Here is a 25,207-nt window from a genome sequence, read left to right as displayed (position 1 = left end):
CAAGCAGCTCAGCCTAACAGAAGTATTAAAAACCAAGTAACCAACATGATGAACTTTGAGAAGAGAGATAGGCTTGATCTGACTTCATTGTACATACTCCTTCCCGGCAACTGGGGACACCCAGTGCCATGCTGGTGAGCATATGGAGACCTGTAATGGGAATCAATTTCTATTGTGATCCAACTGTATACTACAACCGACAATTTCAGTATGCTGCTGTACCACTACATTAAATCAAAATCCTGTGTAATGTAAATATCTACAAATAAGTGCATTTAATAAAACATTAAACCCTCTACTCTATCTAAAAGAACATGGTCAGTAGCACAGACCTATGCAGCACATTCTTCCACTGATGAATAACAGCACTTTCAAACACTCACACTGACCAAATCCATACTCTCTAAGTGTTGCTGATTATTTTTCTCTAAAAACAACTGGAAGCATACTAGCATTTTGTATATATACTGTTCTCTTCTACTTCTAAACAACCATCAGAAATACTCATCAACGAAGTGGGATAAAAGGTGACAGGATGTACTTGTTAATACTGTAATATTTCTTGCCATCTGACTGGGCTTAATGCGCTAGGAAACTTAAGGTTTGAATACAAATTAGGAAAGCCACTACCCTCACCAACAGCTTCTAGCTGCTAGGTATTACCCTAAACATTCACCCATCTAGACACAGCAAAAGTTACTAGCTACATTCTGAAGATCAACCTACGTAACTCAAGTTAAAAAAGGAAGGGACTTTGGCTACTGCCTTGAAATACCTTACCTTTGAATCATACGCCGATTGCTTTATTACTTCAGGTGCCATCCAAAATGGTGTTCCCACAAAGGTATTCCTCTTTATTTGTGTATCTGTTAGTTGTCCTGCTACTCCAAAATCTGCTAGTTTTACTTCTCCTTGTTCAGATAGCAAAACATTAGCAGCTGGCATAAAAAAAAGAGGAAATAGTGGAAATTAAGACATTTGACACTGTAAGGGTCATTAATATTGCATGAGCTCTTTAACGTTCTTATAATACAAGTAAAAAACAATTTACCTTTAATATCTCTGTGGATTTTCTTTTCTGAATGCAAATAATCAAGTCCTTTGAGTATCTCCCTCAATATTGTAGCAATCTGGGTTTCATCGAGTGAGCCAGGTTCTAACTAGGAGACACAAGAAATATTTTTATGTATGTGTGTTTGTATACACACACACACATATATATATAAAAGGCGAAAGAACAGAAATAACATTGACTACTACAAAAAGAAATTACTCCTTCTGTCACACCTCAAAACTTCCAATTTGCTAACTTCATAACATCAAATAAAAGTCAGAATATTCTTTCTAAAAATACATAGTTTAAATTAAGTGGCCTTATGAACAAAGGCAAATAAACACTTCATTTATCTAAAACATTTTTTCAAAGTTTGTTAAAGGCTCCATAAAGACACGGTTTCAAGTTACAGCTTTGTGGTCAGAACACAGATACACACACTGCCTTTGAAAAGCATCTATATTGTAATCTGATTATTAACAGTACAGTGAACTCATATGTGCAACTTCACAGGCCCTGTATAGACCCAGATCTCAAAGTCAGAGCAAGAAACTAAGGCATAAAAGGTACTGCATGAATCACACATCTATTACTATATACTGGACGGGATTTTGTGAAACTCTAAAACGCAACTCAAACTGCTAGGCTGACAGAGTATTACACATTTTAGAAAGCTAACTTTTAGAATTAAAGGTTCCAAGTAATTTAATTCTTATGAGAAGTAACAGTAGTGGTAGAAGATCTCAGAGCTTGCTACATCTAAAGTGGGAACGCCACTAACTCTGAAGAGACAGAGGAAAGGTCAATACCCAGAGAGGCTTAACTAATAAGGACGTTTTAAGAGACACTGAAACTTTGTGGACAACAATTAATATTGGAAATATTCCAGTTTACTCCACGACAGCAGTCACTGAAACACAATCAAACATTTGTATCTTTGAAGCTTCGCTCTGTGAGAAAGCAAGCATTTCAGATTAATTTTTATCTGGGAATTTTTAAATACTACATCCCACAGAAATCCTCAGCTAAGAGAGATTTGATTTCATGTAATGCCAACAAGATATTTGTTTTACCTTTGTAGATTTACTTATAATCTCTTTTGCTTTTCTTTAGCTGTGATAATATATATGATCTTGCCACTCCCTGAAATCCACCAAGACATTCTCAAGGCTTTGCTCTGACTAGGCTGCAAGTGCCAATTCAAGACTTGCTAATATGATACAGCACACACTTAACCAGGGAAAACCTCGCTTGTCACATGTTAGCTCACCTTAGAAATAGTGAAAACAGAAAAAGGCTGAGAATTTCAGTGCTTGTACCGCAGCCACAAACCTAAATTACAGTTGAACAACAATGCACATGTAATTGCATTAAACATACTGGCTCTTGTGAGGCATGGTTTTCAAAACAGCCAGTGCACATTCAAGTACAGCAAACACCAGATAAGCATGACTTATACACTTCAAACATGGAATTAAAGGTTCCCATTCAGTCTTGCCTTGAGTACAGAAACGTGATAAAGTGCGTATGCCAGCTGTCCTACCAGATTCCAGTTGAGAACCATAATGTGCATGTCAGAACTACGAAATCACGCAACAGAACATAAATTGAAAATGAATGAAGCACATACAAGATGCGTAATACACACTTACATGATGATTTCAGTTCTGTGGCACAATTCCTTCAATAACATTTTAGGATGTGACCAAAGACTTTGTACTATTTCTAGGCAACAAATGTAGGGAATAAACATGTGGTCATCACACAAGTGACATGTGTGCAATTTAAAGAAAAAAGACAAGAAAATATGATAACATCTGGTTTCTTTCTGCTCTTTTATACCTTTCCGAAGCAAGAAGAAAGGACTACATTTGTAACAGCAAACCCAGTTTCTAACTGCTCTTCCGTCAGGAAAAAACTATCACAACAATAAACAAACTTTTCCAGCATATCTCTATGGGGAGGAGCATTAACGATTTCTACACAACCACAGAACTCCATCTAACACGATGTGGAAACTAAAGGTATAAATGGGTTCCAAAAGGTAGTTACAATGAAAATATGACAGCACAACTGCAAGAAGCCTGCATTTACTGCACTCCACCCCCCCACCCCCCGGCCCTGTCTTCTGGATGTCACCAGCAGAATCCTTCCACACCAGCCTTTTTGCCTTTCACTCTTTCCTGAAGTATTTGTTAGTTACCCCAGTTGAGAACAGCAAAGTATGCACAAAAACATTCCATCTCAATTGGTATGACAATTGTCACATACTGAAAACATCCATTCTTACTTCTATAGTAGTATTTATAAAATCTGCAATAAATGTAAGAAGGTGTGTGATTTTGTTTGGGTTATTTTTTTAATAGCTAAAGCAAATGGACAGCATTCAGTCATGGAAAACACAATCTGCACTGAACCTTTCGAATTATGATTCAAACCCGAGTACTCCATCCCAGGTGCAGAATGTGGCAGTTGCTCTTGTTACGTTTCATAGTTAGTGATTGCCCAGCTCTCTAGTCTATCCAGGACTCTCTGTAAGGCCTCTCCATACTTGTGAGAGTTCATAGCTCTTCCTATTTCTTTGAAATACTTCAAATATATTTTTTAATACCAGCCTAAACTGAGTTTCTGTCTATTTAGACTTCAGTGAGACTTGTTTGAAAACAAGAAAACTTTTTTTTGGGGGGGAGGGTGGGGCGGTGGGGGGTGGGCAGGCAGGCGGGGGAGATACATTAAAATGTATACACTAGGAGGAGTTGTGGTGGCAGAATTAAGAGACAGAAAAAACTATCTGCAGCCACTAGTGCTCTCTGGCTGACTAAAGATTAGCATTCCAAGATGTTTATAGCCTGCTTCCAATATTATGTTGCTTAGTTCCCTTTCATTTATACAAATAATCAGTCTAGCTTCATGGAAAATAACATTTTCCTAGCACTGACAAATACTTCTCATTTACTGGAAGCAATCATTGTCATAGCCAAATGACATACTATAGTTTTCAGAATTATAAGATAGGAAAATAATTACAAGAGGTAAAATAACAAAAATCATACATAATTTACTTACGAGATCAAGGGCTGAGCCTCCACCCAGATATTCCATTATTATCCATAATTTTGTATCCTGCAAAGCAAAAACAAAATTTATTAAATCTAAAAAAAACCATCAGTTATTAAGGCAATGGAATTTATTCCATTCTTTTTGCCGAAGAAAGAATCTACAGTTTAGAAACGCCACTAACATTCAGCTGTTCATCAAAAATGTCTTTGGATTATTCTTTAAGATATATTATTTTTAGTCCCATTGTGTGTCCCAAGCTACTTACACAATTGTGCGTGTTTAGGAAAGTTTAATTCTGTTCCTCTAAAATAACAAGAGAAAAGCTATTTTACATCTACCAATGGGTTTGTTACTTCCCAATAAGTGGTGCATACTCTCAATGTCACACTCAAGCTCATTTCATGGTACCTCTTTTTTGTACTGATACAAATAAATACTCCTGGAATATAGACAGTATCCAGGAAAGAAGAAAATTCTCTTTAATCCCAACCAAAGAGTCAAGCAGCAGAAGGAAACATCTTGCTTGCCTTTATGCTGACTAGAATTGGACAAGTATCCCAAACCTGAGATCACCAGCACACCAAACTCTCAAAAGCCACTCACCTGCTTGTTCTTGTCACAGTCCTTAGTATATTTTGCAAAAGTGTCTTCTGAGACAAAAATAGACTGATAGGGCCCACCCAATGAAAATGGAGAATACACTCTACATTTTAAACTCTGATTAGATATTCAGAATACCAAATAATAATTACATTACATATTTCCTTTCCTTAAATTTTGTTGACTATCTTTACTGGTATAGATACTTCAAAATACTTTCTTTAGTAAGCCTGACTTCTCTCTAGGTTGAACTTAAATTAAAATTTATTCTTTACATCTCTGTGTTGTTTCTTTTTTTTTGAACAGTCATCTGTCTCTGTTTCTGAGAACATCAGGAAGTTTTCTCCACTAATGCTTACGCATCCAATATATGGAATAGAAATCTGGACAACTGTGTTCAAGAAAGATGAAGCAAACTAGTAATAAAGATTATTTAAGATGACTACAGCAATTTGCTAGCTTCAGCTAGTAAAATAAAAGCTAACAACAAATATCAAGCTACTGTATTCTCAAGGGAAAGCTTGATACATATTATAAGAATGTTTAACACAAGATATACAATACACTACACTAAGAAAGAGACTGGACCCAATCATTTCTTTCTGGTGTTTGCAGCATCTTATTCCCTAATACACTAAGAAAGCAGGTAGTCCACCTTTTCTTTGCAGTACCAGCCTTGAAACATGTTTTAAAGCAAGGCCATAAATCTGCCTGACAGATATTAAAATGAAATTGCTGCATGAAACATATGATGGGGTTTGTTTCAGTTTTTATCATTATTGAGCTCTATAAGTTTGTTAGTTTTAACTCTATGTATCAAACATTCAAAAGACTTCGAGCATAAAAACATAGGGGTCTCTCAGAGTAAGGAGCACACAAATAGCAACAATATTTACTTTATCCTGCAAAATAAAACAATGTAAAACTTAACAGCTCAAGACAAGGTAAGTAAGACTGAATACTCATCTATAACCATGGATTAAAGTTTGTAGAAAGGTAATAAATGTATTGCAGTACATACCTTTTTCTAAATCCCCTGAGGGACTAGAAAATGTCAACCCTTACTATTCACTTAAGCCTTTTAGTCAGTATTACAGCTGTAGTTCCATCTGCATCTGACCCCTCTCTGATTTCAGAAGGCACCTTCCACAGGTAAATGCACACAGCCCTTCCCACCTACCTCCAGTTACACAAATTGGTACTATTTTTAGGTAAGACTCTGAATTAGAGTTACTGTTGAAAACAGTGGATGATGAAGACAGATCCAGCTAAATTTAGATATCTTTCTTCAGGAATCAACTGATGTTACTTGACAAACACAGCTTTGTTAAAAATATTTTAAAAGAGCCAGAACTCATTTTTTAGCAAGAAAAGGTATTTTTAGTACCTACATACAGCATTTTGATAATGCTTACTTTGTGCAGACACCAGCTATTCCAAGAATTATAGCTCATCCTGAAAGAGTCCGTTATAGCCATAGAACAAGTAACTCAGTACTAAGAGCTTCTCAGATTTTCCCCTGTCCCTTCAACGGCTCCAGCTCCTAACAGTTCCAGAACAAGTATGCTTCTGAGAAGTGTCTTACTGTAAGTCATTTCATCTTCAGAAGTCTTAAACTCAGTCGAAATGTTACATACATATTTTGCCTCAGCATGATAATATTTCTTATAGCTGCATGAAATTTCCTAAATATTCGGATTTTTTGTGCCTACAAAATTTACATTTAATTGCAATAGTAATTTACAAGCAAACATGCCAGCTGTATCACTACTTTTTATTTCAACAGAAATGCCTGGGTCGGAGAGAACAAGGTAAGACAAATAAATCCCTTCATGCTCTCAAAAATAGAAAAAAGTTGTAAGAGATGCATCTTCCTTTTTGTACCATTTCAATTACCTCTTGGATTTAAAAAGCCAAGATACCTGAAATATGATACAATTACCCAAAAGATAAATTCCCTATAAACTAGCTATTAATTCTCCAGCTGAGAATTAGACATAGCAGAAAATAACTAGAAAAAATAAAATTTAAGAATATAATTTTAATTACAGAGTTCCACAGTCATATAACACAATTACACAACTACAATTTACATAATCCATGGTCTTTTAAAATCATCATTTATCCTTTCAACTCTTTTCCTCGTTTGCTCAGTCTTGCTCCTGAAACTTTCATCAACAACAGCTTGGGGCCACATGTCTGAATTTACAATATAAAAGCTACAGACCAAGTAAAGTCAGTAACACTACATTTTTAAGCAAGTAAAGTATGGAAATGTAGTTAAGGAACAAACACATAACTGCATCTGTATCCCAGTGTGAAGCTAAGCAATAGCAATCTATCACAATTATGGCATCTTTATAGCTGTAGTCCTAGATTCAAGGCGATTTTTAATTCCCCATGGTTCTCCCTCCCCCTTGTCACAGAAACATTACTCAACTTTGTGGCTGTTTTGGGTGGTTTTTTAAGTCTTTATCATACATCTGAAGTATCTGAACAGATATAATTAATGTTGTAATGAATCTTGCTATCACCTTTAACTAACTGTTGCTGGAAATCTTTTTAGCTTCTTTATTTAAAATCTGCATACATTGCTTAACAAGAAAATGCACAGAAATGTTTTGGGTGATACAGTTTTAATGAATTACTTAATACATATTCTACATTAGAGCCAGTAACCTATATATACTTACTTTACACCTGTGATGGGTTGACCCTGGCTGGACGCCAGGTGCCCGTCTCTCTATCACTCCCCTCCTTAGGCGGACAGAGGACAGAAAATATAATGAAAGGCTCATGGGTCGAGATAAGGACAGGGAGAGTTCATTCAGCAATTACTGTCACAGGCAAAACAGACTCAGCTTGGGAAATTAGTTTAATTTATTAGCAATCAAATCAGAGTGGGGTAGTGGGAACTAAAAACCACCTTCCACTCCACCCCTCCCTTCATCCCAGCCTCAGCTACACTCCTGATTTCTCTACTTTCTCCCTGCCCAGTGGTGCAGGGGCACAGGGAACGGGGGCTGCGGTCAGTCCATCACACGATGGCTCTGCCGCTCCTTCCTCCTCATTCTCTTCCCCTGCTCCAGCGTGGGGTTCCTCCCAGGGGAGACAGTCCTCCATGAACTTCTCCGACCTGAGTCCTTCCCACAGGCTGCAGTTCTGGGTCCCTTCCACGGGGTGCAGCCCTTCAGGGACAGGCTGCTCCAGCGTGGGTCCCCCACAGGGTCACAAACCCGCTCCAGTGTGGGCTCCTCTCTTCACAGGTCCTGCCAGGAGCCTACTCCAGCACAGGCTTCCCACAGGGTTACAGCCTCCTTCAGGCACATCCACCTGCTCTAGCGTGGGGTCTTCCAGGGGCTGCAGGTGGGTATCTGCTCCACCACAGACCTCCATGGGCTGCAGGGGCACGGCCTGCCTCGCCAGGGTCTTCCCCACGGGCTGCAGGGAAACCTCTGCTCCAGTGCCTGGAGCCCCTCCTGCCTCCTTCTGTGCTGGCCTGGGTGTCTGCAGAGTTACTTCCCTAACACATTCTCACTTCCTCGCTGGCACTGGCTCCATTGGACAAAGGGGAAGCCTCTAGCAGCTTCTCACAGCAGCCCACCGCTACCAAAACCTTACCACACAAACCCAGTACAGTGCCTTGCAACAACAGCACAAAGCAGAGTGCTACTATCAATTGACTTTGGCATCACCAGAGCAACTTGCCTCCTTCTTCCCTTCCTATCTCCAGCATGCTTCACGTTCCCTAACACCTACTGTCACTCTCCTTTTTAAAGCTGCCCAAATTCTTTTTTTGCTTGTACTTCTTACATTCTTCTGCACATATTCCCCCCTTTTCCTCTCAAAACAGAACACCAAAAGCACTAAATTTTCTTCCACAGCCTAGATTAGTAATTACATATTACACATAATCAAATTTTCAAGAAGATACTACACATATACTAACAACATTCAGTGCTTTATTTTAAGCTCTGAAATAAGACCAGTTTTCTTCTTTTAAGCATCAGTCACAACACAGCATTGAATTTTCTTCCAAATACACTGAAGCCACAGTGAGTCATCAATCCAGATTTAGGATGATTCTTTATATAAACATAGATGAGCACATTAATAAGGGCACATGGAACATTTCCTTTTCCACAGTAGGAACACAAGGTTTTCCTCTGATGCCATAACACTGAGGAAAGGAACAGCTCTGGAATCTAAAAGAAGTTCTGTTATACAAAGGCAGAGTTTCTATAAATCCTTTCCAAACTAGTTTGCTCTTCTTGTGGTCTGACTTCTGATTTTAATTCTGGTATCACACAAAAACCCTACATTTGCAGCTTTACCTCTAATGAAATATTCTCCATTAAGTCATTGTTATACTGTGAAACTATTCATAAAATAGGTGCAGTTACAGCAGGTAAAGAACTTCTAATATGTAAAAATCAAGAACTATACCCCCGCAAAAAAGTCATCCACCAAAAAACTCCTCTAGAGTCTCAGAAGTACATTTTAACTGAAATCAGAGAAGACATATACAGAAAAAAATAATCAAGACTAAAATGTTTGTTTATAAATCCTTATGAAGTTAATGAAGCATCTGAATAAACAGGGAAAGGCCTATCTTTACAGATGCTTTGGTTTTGGGGTCTTTTTTTATCATTAAGAAATACACATTTCTTAGCACTGTGATATTATATAGGAGAGACTGACCTAAAGCAATCAGGCCACAGTATATACTGATGAGAATGTTTCTAAATCACTTTTCTTGAAGGAAGAAGTTGCAGAGGGAAACATAACACAGAGCTGTGAAAGAGGCCTAGGACTGAGAAGTAAGAGCACCAAGTGACTTGTACAGTAATTTAGAATTTAACTAAAAGTCTTAATCAAGGAAGTCAAATAATGCAATTTGAAAACAGTAGTACAACAGTGAGCACATCTGTTTCTACATGAAACAAAATCCCTCCACCTATTTCGAAAAATTCCCCCACCTTAAACTTATTGTGGGAAAGATTATTTCCCATCTTAAATTTATGGTACACAATCAGCTGCAGAACAGACAGCATTTATAAATACGTATAAAAGGCTTGTTTAGTCCTGGAGATAAACTATCTCCAAATTCCACTTAGAATCTACATTTAAAAGCACTCTAACTTATGTCAAGAATCACAAGATAGAAATTACATACTTGATTGAAATAATACAACAGATTAGATAAAGTAAGACCTATCCTAACTTGGTCTATTTACTAAAAGTTTTACCATCACTAGATTAGTAGAAAAACCTACTGTATTGAAAAACAGAAACAGAAGAGCTTGGACAGAAACTCAACTAATCTGAAAAGAACAAACTAGTTCCAAAACTGACATGAATTGCACAATAGAATGTGTGATACTTTGTTTAATAAAAATTTCAGTTTAACTGGTATATACACCAAAGTAATGCAGGCCAGAAGAAGAGAGTTATATTTCAATACTTGCATAAATTTAGTGTTAATATTCATACTGATCCTTCAGCTTAAGAAACCAGATTAAAAGGACCTTGAGATACACAATGTATGCAACAGGATAACCTCTCTAATTTGCATTCATCCATACAGGTTATTACCACTCCTTGTGAAATTTGTCTTCTGTTAAATTACATATAAAAACACCCAGGGAAGTTTGACAGCTGTAGCAAAAAGAAGCTCCTCAAATACTTGCACATTGATTCTTAGATGCCCAACTTAAAAAAAAAAAAAAAAAAAAAAAAAAAAAAAGCAGAGATCATGGAACTTGTTTTCTATATCTACTCTAAGCAACCTTGCCCACTGATTCCCTGCTTTGGAAGGAAAAATGGATTATTATTTTTTTTTTCCAAGATTTCTTCACGCTTGTGCTTTTAACTATGCGTCTGAAGCCCATGCCGCTCCACCAGGTGGCAGAATCACATAATGCCAAAGATGTTCTCTCGCCACCCCACCCCACCACCCCCACCACCACCCCCCGCAAAGCAGGTCCGGTCCCAAAAGCAGCTGTGCAATCCACCGCAAAGAGAAGCACAAAACCATCTGTTTTAAATGAATCCAAGTACATTTATCACTCTGACACCCTTCATAATAACAGGAAGAAATAATTAACCAAAGAGGAATACACCTTAAGGAATATGATTGCTTGTATATCTGAATTCTTCAAAATGCTTTCCTTTCTTCACAATCACCCAGTCTACCTTCAGGCACCATTTCATTCATTCACCATCTCCTTTCAACGCCAAATCACAACAGTTTTGTTATACAGGACAAAGAACAGGCACACCCTGGCACTTGAGGTCTCATTATTTAACAACTCACATGAACATCTGTGAGCTTACATGCAGAGATAAAATAGAGATCGATCAGAAAAAAAAATTGTACGATACTATAAAGGATGCACTGAGGCAGTGACAGAAAGTGGCGTTTATGGATTTGTTGTTCCTGCTCCTCTTAGACAAGCTCAAACCTTTCCACAACGCTAAAGGTTGCCAACTGTCTCAAATATGAAAAACATGTCTCAAGAAGTATCAAGACCTCAAAAATATTTTAAATGCCCTTTCCCTGGAGTTCACCCTTTCATAGAAAAAGAATACATATAAAAGAATATTATTTTAGGCTTTAGAGAGAAGGCACCTCTCAGTTACTGTATTGCCATTAGATCCTTGAAACTCATCAAGATTTGCAAATTTTCCAATTGTCAGTTGACTATTCAATTCCTAGACCCACAGATGAGAACAGATGCCATTTGCCAAAAGTGAGCTCTTTAACAGTACAAGGTGGCTATTACTGTTACTCAGCAAATGCAAGGCTTTGACAAGAAATACATACAGCTCTACCTCATGGCCTCGATTCTTGTATTATCTTGACTAGTTGTAATTACCTATACACATTACTGGTTCAATTTAATTCTAATCAGAACTAGATCCAGTGTCTCTATATGTTAACAGTGCAGAATGAATAGCAAAACACTATCTACTTTCATTCTATTCTTTCCAGTACACAATCCTGGGACAGAGAAGGTAAGCAATGCACTCTCAAACTCCAAACTGCTTATCCAGATGCCAGCTGGATTGCTCAATGTCATATAACAACTCTTCTGACAGACACAAGGGATGTGACAAAGAATAGAATTACTGATCACAAAAGAAAGTTATTTACACTGCAGTTTCTCCAAAATCTGAATGCCATAGTCACATAATTCTGTTAGTCTAACCAGTAAATAATCAAGCCCTTTCCACTGCCAATGAACAAACCAACCCTACCACTCCACACCTAGGGTCCTATGACTGTTTTACAGCTATCAAAAAATGCTACAGTGTTTTTACCAGCTTTCGGAACTGTCCTCGCAGAAGACAACGTCAGGGGGAAAAGAAGCATCTTTCAGTGCCAATTCACACCACCATTCTAAAACAATATAGTTTGTTCTCAAAAGCAATCTCAGGAAGTGCTACTATTTTTCTTCCATATCTGATGAACAAAAGATTCTCCAGCCACATTACAAGGAATAAATTATGCCACCATCATTCCAACACTTCCTAGAAAGCATATTGAGTTCCACCATGCTGTTGATCCTTCACTGGAACTTTTGTTTGACAATCTATTCATCTGCTAATGTCCTTCCATATACTTCCACCTACTGCTACAACACAAGCTTGTACAGATGGGTGTATCATTCCATCAAGGGGGAAACTACATGTCTACGTCATTACGGTCTTCATTAAGTAAAAACAAACTGTAGTATTTCCTAAAGACACTTGTTTCAGAGCACAGGAAAGTCAGATGCGATGAAAAGACAACTGTTGGCTTTGAAGAACAAGAGAAACTATTTCAGGAGAGAACACTGCTAAGGATACCCAGGTTGCCTTAGCCACTGATGATATCCTCTGGCTAAATTGTCCTCTCCCTCCCCCTTCCTCATCCTGTCACAACTAAATGCCCATGTGTTAGAGCAGAGTCTTCAAGTACTGTCCAGTGTGCTTTGAAAGGTGAAAAATAACTGAAACACCAACAGCTGCAGTGAATTAGCCATCTTTAAACTTGGAAATTAGTATCTCGCTTTGCGGTTTTGTAATATAAGAGGAGCAAATGCAGATGTTATGAAATAAGGTTAAGACAAACTATTAATCAAGAAAGCATGAGCAAAAATCTAGCCATGCTGAAGATCATCTGGTATACACTGAAGAAAACAGTTAAAATTGATTTTGCGTCTTAAATGGATGATTGAATTCTACTATCAAATTGAAAGGCTCCAAAGAGAAAGAATACTGCTTTGAATATCAGCTTCCTCCAGGAATATCAGCTCCCCCAGGGAAATTTGACAAAGCAATAACTATATTTACTTTAAAAGGAATTAATGAATTCCAGAGCCTCCAAACAACGTAACACTTCCCACCTGTAGCTAGGCCTCTCATTTTATCAGAATTATGTCCATGAACAGATATTTATTTTTAGACGAGAAAGCAGTCTAGCAATTCTCAGCCCTGTTTCTACTCTTCCTTGCTGAATTCCTGGAGAAGTAGGCATAAAACCAAATTTATTAAAAAAACCACTCAATAAAACCAATAAAACCATCTCCACTTTCACTGACACTAAAAGGCTGATCCAATGAAGGGAACAAGAGACGCCTTTGTTCCCTTCTCATCCGCTCACAGGAGAGGGCAACCCATTAATAAAAATAAACTAATCTGTGATTTAACTTGTCTTACACGAACAGAACGAACCTGCTAAGATTTACACAAGCTGTAGTGTGCTACTGCTCATCTTGGCACACTCAAGTAATACCTTGTAGAGATTTTAAAAAGTATTAGAATAATTCTAAGAAAAAGATTTCCAGTTTTCTGAAAGTTTCCTTCTTTGAATTTGAATATTTGTTTGCCTATTTGAACATCAGAAACAGCAGTATAGAAAGAACACACTGGGAAAGACTATGTATCAAGAAAAAAATTCCAAATTCCTACAGTTGAACAACATACAACATATGAAGCATAGAAGATTATGAAAGAAAATTTTCCAATGAAACTAAGGAAGCTGACTATTGTAAAAGCAATCTCAGCATTTGGGGGGAAAACAAACAAACAACAACAACAAAATCCAAACCCATAAAAATCAACAACCACCACCACACATTTGAATACCCTCAAGCAAAAGCCAAGCTAATTTAATCTACCAACATAGCCAGGACCTGTAAACATTATAAGTCTGGAGGATCTGCAAGTTGTTCATAATAGCCTCAGATAAACCTCTTCCAAAGCTACGTGTAGAAATAGGTGGGATACTATTTCACAGGACGATCCACTGCTTTACTACCTCAAAATATTTAAGTCACAATCTACAGAACCTTTATTTGTATATGGTAGAGTCCAATAAGAAGGCTAGCCAGATGGCAGTTATTAGAAGTACTCTACACAGACAGAAAACTTATTTAGGTTTAAACTAATAGCTAAATAATACACTCTTCATTATAAATAGAAAAAAACAAGGCAAAACTTCACAGGACTTAATAATAGATACAGCTTAAATGGTCTGACTGCCAACTATGCACTCCAAATCCACACACCGAGGGGAAGAAAAAAAAAATCTGTTCATCTAACTTCTATTTACTAATAGTCTACTACACACCCAAATACTCCCATTTTTTAAAAAAGCAACCAAAACTAAACAAAAACCCTCACCAACTTCAACAAACAAAACAAGAAAGTTCCTCCTTATGATTACAGACATATTCTTAGTGGGTTTCATGTATGTTTACTGGCACAAAAACAAGGAAAGCAAGATCTACAGCTGAGTATTTGTACAAATGACCTGAAGGTAAGTAGGGAAGGGGTGGAAATAACCCGAAAAAGTCTGCTTTTATGAAAAAAAAATTAAAATAAATCAATAAGCCAACATGGGGTTTTTTTTTGTTTAAACCTCTGATGTCAAGGTAAGCTGCTGTTTATTTTAAGTTGCCCTTTCTACTAAACAATTACTCCATAGGCATTTGGAAGACAAACAGCTGTGCTACATCTAGGCAGCATCACTAACAAGCAAAAAAAAACCCACCATCCTAAGGATGTATTTCACTCCAGGAGAATGAAATGTAATCATTTGTTTCTACAGAACTTCTCTGGGTTCATGCTTGCTACAAATTTAATTTAAACATCCCAAGATTTAGGTGGAAATCACCTGGATATAAGGAATCATTCAGAGATCTATTTTTTTAAAAAAAAAAGCTTTGTAAAACTGTGGAGCAAGCAAGGTTGGGGTGGGGTTTTTTGCCCTGACCTTAACTTTCAGAATCATGAACTGACAAAAGCTCAAGTTTGAACCTCACCCAAAATATGAGAAACAAAATAAGGGAAGGAGTTATGTCTGAGTACTAATCCAGGAAGTATAAAATGTCTTCTTCCCTTACACTGGGGATACATTCTTAAGCAAATGGACAAGGATTACTGACAGCAATGGACATCTCCGTGAATCTTAAGGGGGCTGCAACCAGATGACGAGGCCTCCCAGAGTTCTCAAAAAATTTTCATAAAGGAGCCACAAGCAGAAACCTTTACGAGATGGTAATGCTGTACTAAAGAATATTACCATGGTGGGGTGTAAGACTGATATGAAGTATTTTGTCTGGGGAGCATTTCTGAGGCGCTTACCTCCTTTGAAGTCTCTTGGCGTCAGGATGAATGCTAGCTGTCCTCGGGCTGCCATCCCTTTGAGGGGAGGGAGATACAGATGAGCCCAAAGGTTCTCTTCTAAACACAAGTCCTTACTGCAAGCTGGCCAAAAGGTCCCTGCAATCAAAGAAATCATTGTGGTTTTGCATGTGGCGCATTTATGTCCTTTAATCAAGGTTTGTCAGCCATCTAACATGTTCAACCACAAAAAAAAAAAAAAAAATGCATCTGCTGTGCAGCCAATGCAGAACAGAGACTAAGGAAAGAAGAATTGTTCATTTCAGTTTGGATACTATGAACTCCATGCGTGATTTTTCAGACCAAGCAGAACCACCTCAGTATATAGTATTTTATGCATGTATATATGTATTAAAAAAAAAAAAAAAGCTATTTGCCTTTGGAATCATTTTTCCAACACTCTGAAACTCCCAGTTTCTTCCGATCTCAAGAAAAAATGCCACATTCAATGTATTCTACAATCTAATGCAGCAGTTATTTTTCAACAATTAGTAAATCTCACAACAGTATAAAATTAATCCTTAAATGCATTCTTTTTGCTATAAGCTAGTTGAAACAGAACTTGCAGAGCCACTCACTAGGAAAAAGAACAATGGAAGTTCTGTCACAGTACTGATAAAAGATTCCTTCTGCAGACCATTTAGCAGACTTTTGTGTTTGCATGCCAACATGCTAAAGCCACAAGCTCTATGTTTTCCTTTAGTGTGAGTCATCTCTAACAGTGTCCATATTCACAGCCTCTTTGGCACATCTCCTCGGCACGTGTCCATCTACCATAGCAGTGAACCTCCACAGCCCAGCTGTCACAAGCCTAGGCATGTCATATGAAGCACATGATTTCCCACAGCTTCAAACTAATAGGCAATCTTGGTTTATAACTCTTTTACCAATTACAGTATTACAGTAGAAGCAAATAGACACTTACTTCTTGTATTGACTGCAAAATCAGTTCCTAGCTGGTAAGCACAAGAAACTTACACAATAACTGAAGCACTATAGACATTTCACTTCCTAAAGGAGGGGGTAACCACTACTTTAGAACATTAAGTGTACACAAGCCCATGCTCTTCCTCTTCCCACTTGCCTACAGCCATTTTCCCTTTTCTCACTTCAAAAAAGTGTAAAAAATGATGACACTTACAACCACTATCCTTTTAACTGTTAAATTTTTTTATTACCTAGAGGGGCTGACAATAGCCATCAGACTATTGTCATCCCGCCCTTCCCTGTCCACCAGGCAAACTACTTCAAAACCATGCCTATTGAGTCTTTAGCTTACAGAGGAGAAAAAAAAAACCTAACTGCAATCTGTGGCAGATCTTTTCCCAGGAAGTCCATTTAGAGAGGCACATGAAGATTAGTGAGTGACTTAAGTGGTTCTATGACAATCCTTACTTGGTCTATTCACCTCTTACAGATAGGCACCAAGAAGGCAAGAAACACAAAAATGTAACCCAAAATCAAAGCTCCATATAGAACTGAACTTTACTGATAGATAGATCAAATGGTTATCAAGAAACTGTAAAACAAAGTCCCAAAATGGGAAATTGGAAGCTCAAGTAAATCAGCATTAGTTTACAGAATTCATTTGTCCAGATAAACTGCAATACAACAAAAGCAGAACTAACAAATTACCCTTGCATCCAATGAATACTGAGATCAGTAATTTTTTTTCCCCAACAAAATGTTACCCTACTTGCACTTACATATCTTAAACCTGTTTCACTGGAGTAGTTCACATGAGTAACGCTCAGGGGTGTTATGAATTACTGTCCTCTCTAGACCAGAAACAAACTCCCAGCAGAAAATATGAGGCACAAGAACTCCTTCAACTCCATTGCCCAAAAAACCAATTGCTCTAATGCTTACATCTGTTCCTGTTTACTCATTACATCAAATTAAACTCAAAATGAAAGGTACAATTCAAATTCACTTACTTGCACAAACATCAAACCACTCATCTGTATAGTTTTTTCACCACTTCTGTATAGAGTTTCCAAGATCTTTCACATCCTCGTTTTGCAGCCTGTAAATCTTCACTCCTCTCTTCACCTTTTGCATTCACATTGCTATTAAATACCACTGCCTCCTTTACATAATATTCATAGGCCAATCCTTCAAAACTCTTAACTACTAATGAAGTTGTATTTATCAGGCCTAAATCACCCAGGTTCTTCAACTCAGATTTCTGCCAAGCTCATCACTCCAATCCCTGCAAAACACATAATTTTTCCGCAAACCCCTTAGTATTTTCTACTTTTTCTCTTACAGTTCTTCCCTGACCTCTAATTACTGCTAAAATCACCTTCTATTCACATCCATCATTTCCATTCTGCCTTTCTCCCCATGTTTTTGTTTTCCTCTTATAAATTGCCATTTCAAGGAACCGTTGAAGAATGCAGAAAGGAAGAAAGCCTCAGAACCTCCAAATGATTATTTTTATCCCAGCTGCTATACAAGTACTTACAAATTTAGTAGTATAATGAAAAAAAAAAACCCAAACAAAACAGAAATAACCTTAAGAACTTGGTTGACAACAGTGGTTCCTGAATACAAGAACTGCAATGTTTTAGAACTAACACAGTCCATAAACCTACTCACTGTGGAACTTTCCTGTTCAAGTTCACTGGTTTTGAGTCTAACCAACTTTCTCCAAATAACAATTTCTGGAAGTTCAACATTCAACCATTTTAGTAAGTTTAGTAACATGCCATAAGATAATATTCCCTTGTCTGTGTAAAGAATGTGAGTTTTCTGCTTTTATGCAACTATCACCATACAGACCATAAAAAGACCTAGAAGACTTAATTTGACCCAAATAACTGTATAAACACTGAAGTATACTGAAGTAAAAGGAAGTTAACTGAGCAATAGAAACTACCTGATGTTCACATTAAAGATATGACACAAACATAGCAACCATATAAGATCGCAGGATTATGAGAGGTGCATAAAAAAAAGAAGTTTTGAATAGAAATGGCAAATGTTTTAGAGGCTCACGAGATCACCAGATCAATAGAATGGCAGCCACCTGACAGTGCCATTTGTCACACTAACTGAAAAGCCTTGTGCCAGGAAGCCTATTTAGGCAACAAGATGGGGAACCAGCTGACAAAACTATTCCACCTAAACCTGGGCACAAATACATACACATACACACACGCGCGCGCTTTTTTCAGTGTTGCTGCTGTTGGCTGATCGAAGAAGTTTCATAAACAATGATTTGGCAGTATGCTCCTGTAAAGCTTTAGACCAATCTGAACCATCAGTGTATAGTCAACCCCAGCCAAAAAAAGGAAAAGAAAAAAAAAAAAAATAAATGGCATTTAGTCCCTGGCCTACCTACTGGGTGAGTTGAACCAGCTGAACCACCTCACTGAAAGTTTCAATAGCCCCTGCTGTTAGGGTGAGGAAGCAGCCAGTTGCAAGGCAGAGTTGGACTTCCTCTTCCAGCAGCAGTGAAAAAAAGCTTGCACTTAGATGCCATACCAATACCCCCCCTTTTCAGTTAGCTCAGGAGCATGCAGCAACAAGTGTAACAGTTAACATACAGGATACAGGAGGACATTTGACAAACAGTATCACATAGTTAGAAAGCAATGCTGTCATCCTGACCTATATGGACAAACTAAATAAAAGGTTTCATCTTACAGCTAAACTAGAAGCAAGCTGTTACCAAAATTCAGGGTCCTTCCCTCTCTGTCCCCTCTCCTCCCAGTTTCAGAGCCATCCAACCCCACTTTTTTTTTTTTTTTTTTTTTTTTTTTTTTAACAGACCTAGTAATTTTGCAGTCACAGGTCTGCACGGGCTAATTTCTAGAGGCTTGGGCTTTGCACTTTCTGCTCTTTCCAAGAGCCATGTTATTTTTGGAAGGGACATGAGAAGGCATTGGGTAAACGTCTCCCAGCTGAACCAAGTCATTATGCAGTCAACAGATCCGATACAAGGAAAATGGCAGGAACATGAAAGCAGGATGGGGAACAAGGTACCGTTGCTGCCTGTTTCACCAGCAGCTATCTCTAAGATCTGCCTAAAGGCTGGTACCAAGACATGAAATTGCACACAGAGTAGTTCATACCATACAGAAGCCAGCAATCAGAGCAGTACAGAGGCAGCTTTTAAGGCCATCAAAACAACCACAACACAAACATTACTTCCAAAAACTTCCATTTTACATTGAGCTTTCTAAATTCTAATTTACAACAAGATCAGAATATCATGACACAGTTAAGTACTTAAAACACCGGGCAATACAAAATATAGTTATTTCAAATTCTCAGTTTTCTTTGAGCTATACTAGTGATGCTTCCCAACCTTGATACACTTGTACAATAAGAATTATTCAGAATTATAAAAAATTAACAGTGCAGAACTGATTACACTGATGAACCAGAAAATTCTTGAAGTCACCACTGCTTACTAGGTACATTCTTCCACAGACTCAGGAAAATAGGACAATGTGATACAGGTTCCAGAAAGTGGTAATAATCCCTTGAACTGCTAAAGGAACGTAGTGGAATTAAAAGTTTCTGAAGTCACAATTCAAAGTAGTATCTTTGAATAAAGACAATGCAAACAAGGGATTCTTCTCATTAAGAGCACAGCAAATGACTACAGGAAAAGACATTAGTATTAAAGACTATGTGCAACAGAGGTTCAGGTTGCAAAGTAACAATCTCTGAAATAAAAAAGGACCGAACTATTTTAAATATGAAAACATGGCCTCACAGCAAAACCACCTGAGCTACAGGTAGAGTTCAGCTCTTTTGCACCCCTTTGTATGTTAAGCAGTGTCCTGGTTTCAGCTGGGATGGAGTTAATTTTAGGAGTTAGTGTGGTGCTGTGTTTTGGCTTTGATGTAATTTTTCAGTTCCTCAGGCCTTGTTAGTGAAAAGACTGGAGGGGCACAAGGAACTGGGAGGGGTCACAGCCAGGTCAGCTGAACCCAACTAGCCAGAGGTAGTCCGTGCCATGGGATGCCATACTTGGCATATATATCTGGGGGGTTGGCTGGGGTGGGCAGGTCATTGCTCAAGGGCCAGCTGGGCATCAGTCAGCAGGTGGTGAGCCAGTTGCATTGTGCACCACATGTTTCTTTCTTCTTCATTATAATTGTTATTATTTTTACATTTTTATTCTATTTCAATTATTAAATTGTTCTTATCTCAACCCTCAAGTTTTACATTCCAGCTCTCCTCCCCATCCCTCTGGGTGAGGGGGGAGTGAGCAAGTGGCTGCGTGGTGCTTAATTACTAGCTAGGGTTAAACCACAACAAGCAGGAAAAACTCTGCTTTGTTCTCCCACCCTGACAAGCACTATGTAACACCTGCCACAGGCTGCCTGCTATATCAAATGAGGATGGAATGCACCAAGCCCCTTAACTTCTCACTGACCCACTGCATACATTTAAGGTCACATCAGTTCAGAGATGTTCATATACATTAAAGTAAACCTATTAAATCTGTAAAGCAAAAGGACATTGACTTAAAACTTATTAAAGTCACATCTAAACACCCACATTCACAGTTACATTATCTAGATAGACTGCCGTGACAAGAATATTCAACATGACCACATTAATGTCCTTGAGTTTCCTAAAGCATGTAAGCTTAAGCTTCTTTAAATTCAGCAAATAATGATTTAAAAAGTAATTGCAAGTGACATAACATCCACCTCATATAAACTTTTCCAAGATTTAAGCTATCTAAATGTGTCTCTTTACCAGATGAAACTTGCTTAGCTTGACTACTCAGTAATTGTAGCTTGTCGTATTTTGGCGCAACAGATTAGAAAGCACTGAACTATCACCATGTAAATATGGAAAAGCTTTCATATATACACTTCCAAACCTTCTCATAGTTAAACAAAATCAAGCCTGAACTTCAGTATTTCTCTGGAATACCACCTTTCCAAGCCTCAAACTGTTCCTGAAGCTCTTTATTGAATGCATTACAGTTTTTCAGCCACACTGAACTGGCCATAGTATTCAAAGAATGCCCTCACTGATGCCAAAGCCCTAACCAATCTAAGATTTGTTCTGACTCAGCCACAGCATTACTTTCCAACCTCATGTTCATTAGATTACTTAAAATTAACTATAGATTACTTTGAGAATCACTGCTTTTCAAAATTAAATCTTTATTTTCAGACATCATTGCCTGAACTCATTGTTGTACAGTTAACCAAACTTCATAGAAGTGGCATGGGTTTCTTCATGAGGGTATATTTTGTCATTCATAAAGTTTAACCAAAAGCTATATTCAGGTTTTTTGCAGTCTATATAAACACCAGCTTGACTTACAGCAGCAGGTATATTACATCCTAGACATGAGATAAAAACCCATACAGGTATAAACACTAAAATGAAGATTATCAGCAGCTATCCTTTATGAACCTTACCAGCATCCATTTTCTTATATACTTTTTTTTTTTTTAAGAATTCTTAAAATACGTTTATAGACTGGGAAGTTGTCTGGGTAAAAGAAAGGGGGAGGAAATAAACCAGAAGTTTGATTCACATTGGGTCATGAAGTTGAAACAGTTCATGAGAGGATATTTCGAAAGCTACAAAGTGTGCTAGAAAAATACATCTGAAGTATGAAGAAACATGAGCTTAGAAACAGTAATATTTTTTTAAAACACATACTCTTAAGACTAGCTCAATATCACCTGTACTTTAGTTATATTGGATATTGAAATTACTTAGTGATCATTTGCTCTACCATTATATTCATATGTATAGAAGTTTAAGATGGGAAACTTAAAAACTTTTTGATGTATACATACATATATAAACACATTGTTCTCAGCTTTTGTCTGTGTACATATATTAACCTCAGCTTTGAGTGGCATACATATATGCGAAAAAAGCCAAGATTCTTTATTCTTCATATGTATGACACATGAAACTCTATTCTTCAACCATTTAAAGACAAATTAATTTCCTCATGTATTTCTGAACAGTAATACAAGATCAAAAATACAAAAAATGTTATGAAGTTACAACAAAGCAGTAATTAAATTTATTAGCTAAACTGAAGAAACATTATCAGAGAGGCATCTGACTCTTGGAGATAAAACAGATTGCAACCAACCCATCCCCAAAAGGGGAAAACAAACAACTTCAGAACCAAATCTGACTAAGCTATTGAAAAATCAGTAAAGAACATGCAAAAAGCAGAGCTGGCAGGCTCCAAGGCAGAAAAACTTTTAGAATAAGCAGCACAGCAACATTTTTAAAAAGTTACAATATGGCATAACTCAGACAGCAAACACCAACTTCAGACAATTTTATAAGAAAAGTAATAAATAAAATAAATCTAACAAGATACAAAGAATCCCCATTCTGTTACAAAGGAGGCAATGGATTATGTTATCTAAAATCTAAAGAAATAAACAGACCCGAAGAAGTTTCAAGAATTAATTTTGTAAAGATCTAAAAAGAACTATTAATTCTTCTATGCATGGAGCATTTAATCAGATCATAGATGGAACAGATGAATCCTTTGGAAGACAGCAAGGATAGATACAATGAGCAGAGCAGAGAGAGGCAATAGGGTTCACTGTGTATTTTTGTTAAGCCTACTGCATTAAGGAACATTCATACAGGTTTTTAACAGACCATGGCAGATAAGGAACAGCAATCCCCCTAGATATATGCACCCATACAAACCATGTTGCTGTAACATGCTTTAAGAGCAGCATTCTAGTTACTATCTCCTACAGTAGACAAAAGCCCTTTCTCCCAATATAATGAGAACACAAAAACTTCGTATCTAAAAATGTGGCTTTAGAAAGGAGCATCTGCATTTCTGTTTATATAAAGATCTTTGGGTTTCTGAAAAAAAGATGTTCCACAAATTAATTTATGTTCAGGGTGACAACCTAAACTGGTATCCACTTCACTACTGCTTATTACTTTGTTTGAATGAACTCTGGCCACAGCAATTACACACAAACCTCCAACAAAAGATGTGAAGAACAAAGTCTAGAGGGTCCAGAGGGAACGGAAGACTTGCTCTATGCAAGCAATAAGCTGCTTTTTATTTAAGACTCACTGTGTTAAAGCACTAACACTAACAGCTATGGCTTAGTCTCTGGTTATGAAAAAAAATATTGCTATAAAGCAAGCATTTCCGAAAAGATTAAGTTAGGATATACGAAAAATTTTAGAGTAAGAAAATTTAACAAGGCTTTTGGGTGTATCACCCTACTCTAAAAAGTAGTTAGAAATTAATTTTTTTTAATGTAAATTTCTAGGACAAAGTAGCTCTCATTAACCCATTAAATGCTCATACTCATTTCAAGTTGCACTTCCACGCATATCATGCTGTAGACACCAAGAGCTTGACAAGCTTTTCTCACAAACACCAGCTGAAGACAGTAAGAGGCCTCAGGCAAGTAGAGCAGTATTATATAAGCCTTCTAAAATTTCAAGCAACAGGCCCCCTAACACAATCACGTGTATAATCAAGTAGCTTAACTGAAGCAGGTGTGGAATAACTGAGAAATCCTTGTATTTTTCTTCAGTCTCTAAGATAGATGATTTAGATGTTAAAAAAAAAAATACAAAGAAATCAACCAACCTCAAAACATTCCGACTACCTAGAGAACCTTCAAAAATATAAAAGTCTTCATGGCAATGCTCATTAACCACTTTTGCTGAAATACAGAAAGCCTCTTAAAATCTGTCAAATATTTTAAAGGATGTCAGAGCAGGTATTCTGCAATTACATAGACTTGTTCTAGAAAGGGACATAAAGAATTAATTATCAGGTCTGCAGTGTCACAAATGAGATATAACAAGTTTCGAGATACTAGAAAAGAAAAATTTCTAACAAAATAAATACCAAAAAGTTCTCATAAAAGATATTACTCCTACTTAACAACTGACATGGGAGTACTTAAGAAAAAAGTTATTACACAATAAAAGACACCTCTTCAGCTCACAAAAGGATATGCAAGAAACCTAGGGAAACAAAGACTGATCTAGAGTCAGAAGGAAAAAAGTGAGACAGACTGTAATTGGAATTGCTATTTGTCTAACAAAAATAATTTAAAGAAAATCAGTTTGAGAGTTCTCTATAAAGAGTACTTATATCCAAGATCCACCAGACACATGGGTCAGCACACACTGTGCTTCACAGGCTTTAGAGAATAATAATTGCTGCAGTGGCTGGCAATATAACCGAAGATCCCATCATTTTCCTACTTGCTTACTTCAAAGAAGTTCATTCTGTGAGAAAACATTAATATATTTATTTAATTAGTGCTAAACTGTCCAATCATGGAAGAAATAATGTCTCCTAATCACTCTAAACATGGGAAATCAGTGTGTTGAATGGATTATCACACCGTCAGAATTAAGAGTTAAAAGACAGTCAGACCTTTAGAACTACATATGGCAGTCCTGGCTTGCAAATGCAACAAGGATCTGCAACAAATAAACCTAGATTCCTAGCCAAGAATATTAATGAATTCATTTAAACATTAATATGGATCTTTTTAAGAGTGTATGTATATATGATGACACGTTATTATTATCCAATAACAAGACCCAACTCTTACTTGAGAAAGCTAAAAGAACTGCAAAATATTTCCTTTGCAAAGATTCCACCACTTTAGCATCACCTAATAACCACCATATATTTCTAACAGCATAAAGAAATGAGCTTTTTGTTTTGAAGACCAAAAATTCTGTAGTACCAAGTGTCTTACAAAACAACATACATTCCAAGGAACTGAAGTAATGAATAAACATGAATAGCTGTACATTCTACCAGCTGTATTAAGAGCTACACTTTCCTCTAAAAGTAACCAG

The 25,207-nt window shown here is 37.2% G+C and overlaps 1 protein-coding gene across 5 annotated transcripts in view; it reads right to left on the bottom strand.

Moving 5' to 3' along the window:
* STK24 (serine/threonine kinase 24) overlaps positions 1-25,207 on the bottom strand; it is a 61,584-nt gene that overhangs the window by 16,614 nt on the left and 19,763 nt on the right. For 2 of the 5 annotated variants that reach the window (XM_055803178.1, XM_027788358.2), the window contains 4 exons: positions 15,347-15,484; positions 4,121-4,177; positions 1,052-1,160; positions 781-938 (listed from right to left, as the gene is read on the bottom strand). In XM_055803178.1, the coding sequence (XP_055659153.1) occupies positions 781-938; positions 1,052-1,160; positions 4,121-4,156 (303 nt within the window). In that variant the 5' untranslated portion in view covers positions 4,157-4,177; positions 15,347-15,484. Of the gene's footprint in view, positions 1-780; positions 939-1,051; positions 1,161-4,120; positions 4,178-8,047; positions 8,168-15,346; positions 15,485-25,207 lie in introns of those variants that run through there. The other 3 variants (XM_055803179.1, XM_055803176.1, XM_055803177.1) reach the window with 2 other exon arrangements.

Source organism: Falco peregrinus, chromosome 4 (assembly GCF_023634155.1).
Source record: "Falco peregrinus isolate bFalPer1 chromosome 4, bFalPer1.pri, whole genome shotgun sequence".
Lineage (NCBI taxonomy): Eukaryota > Metazoa > Chordata > Aves > Falconiformes > Falconidae > Falco > Falco peregrinus.
The sequence above is the reverse complement of the archived record's forward strand: the minus strand, read 5'-3'. Positions and strand labels throughout refer to the sequence as shown.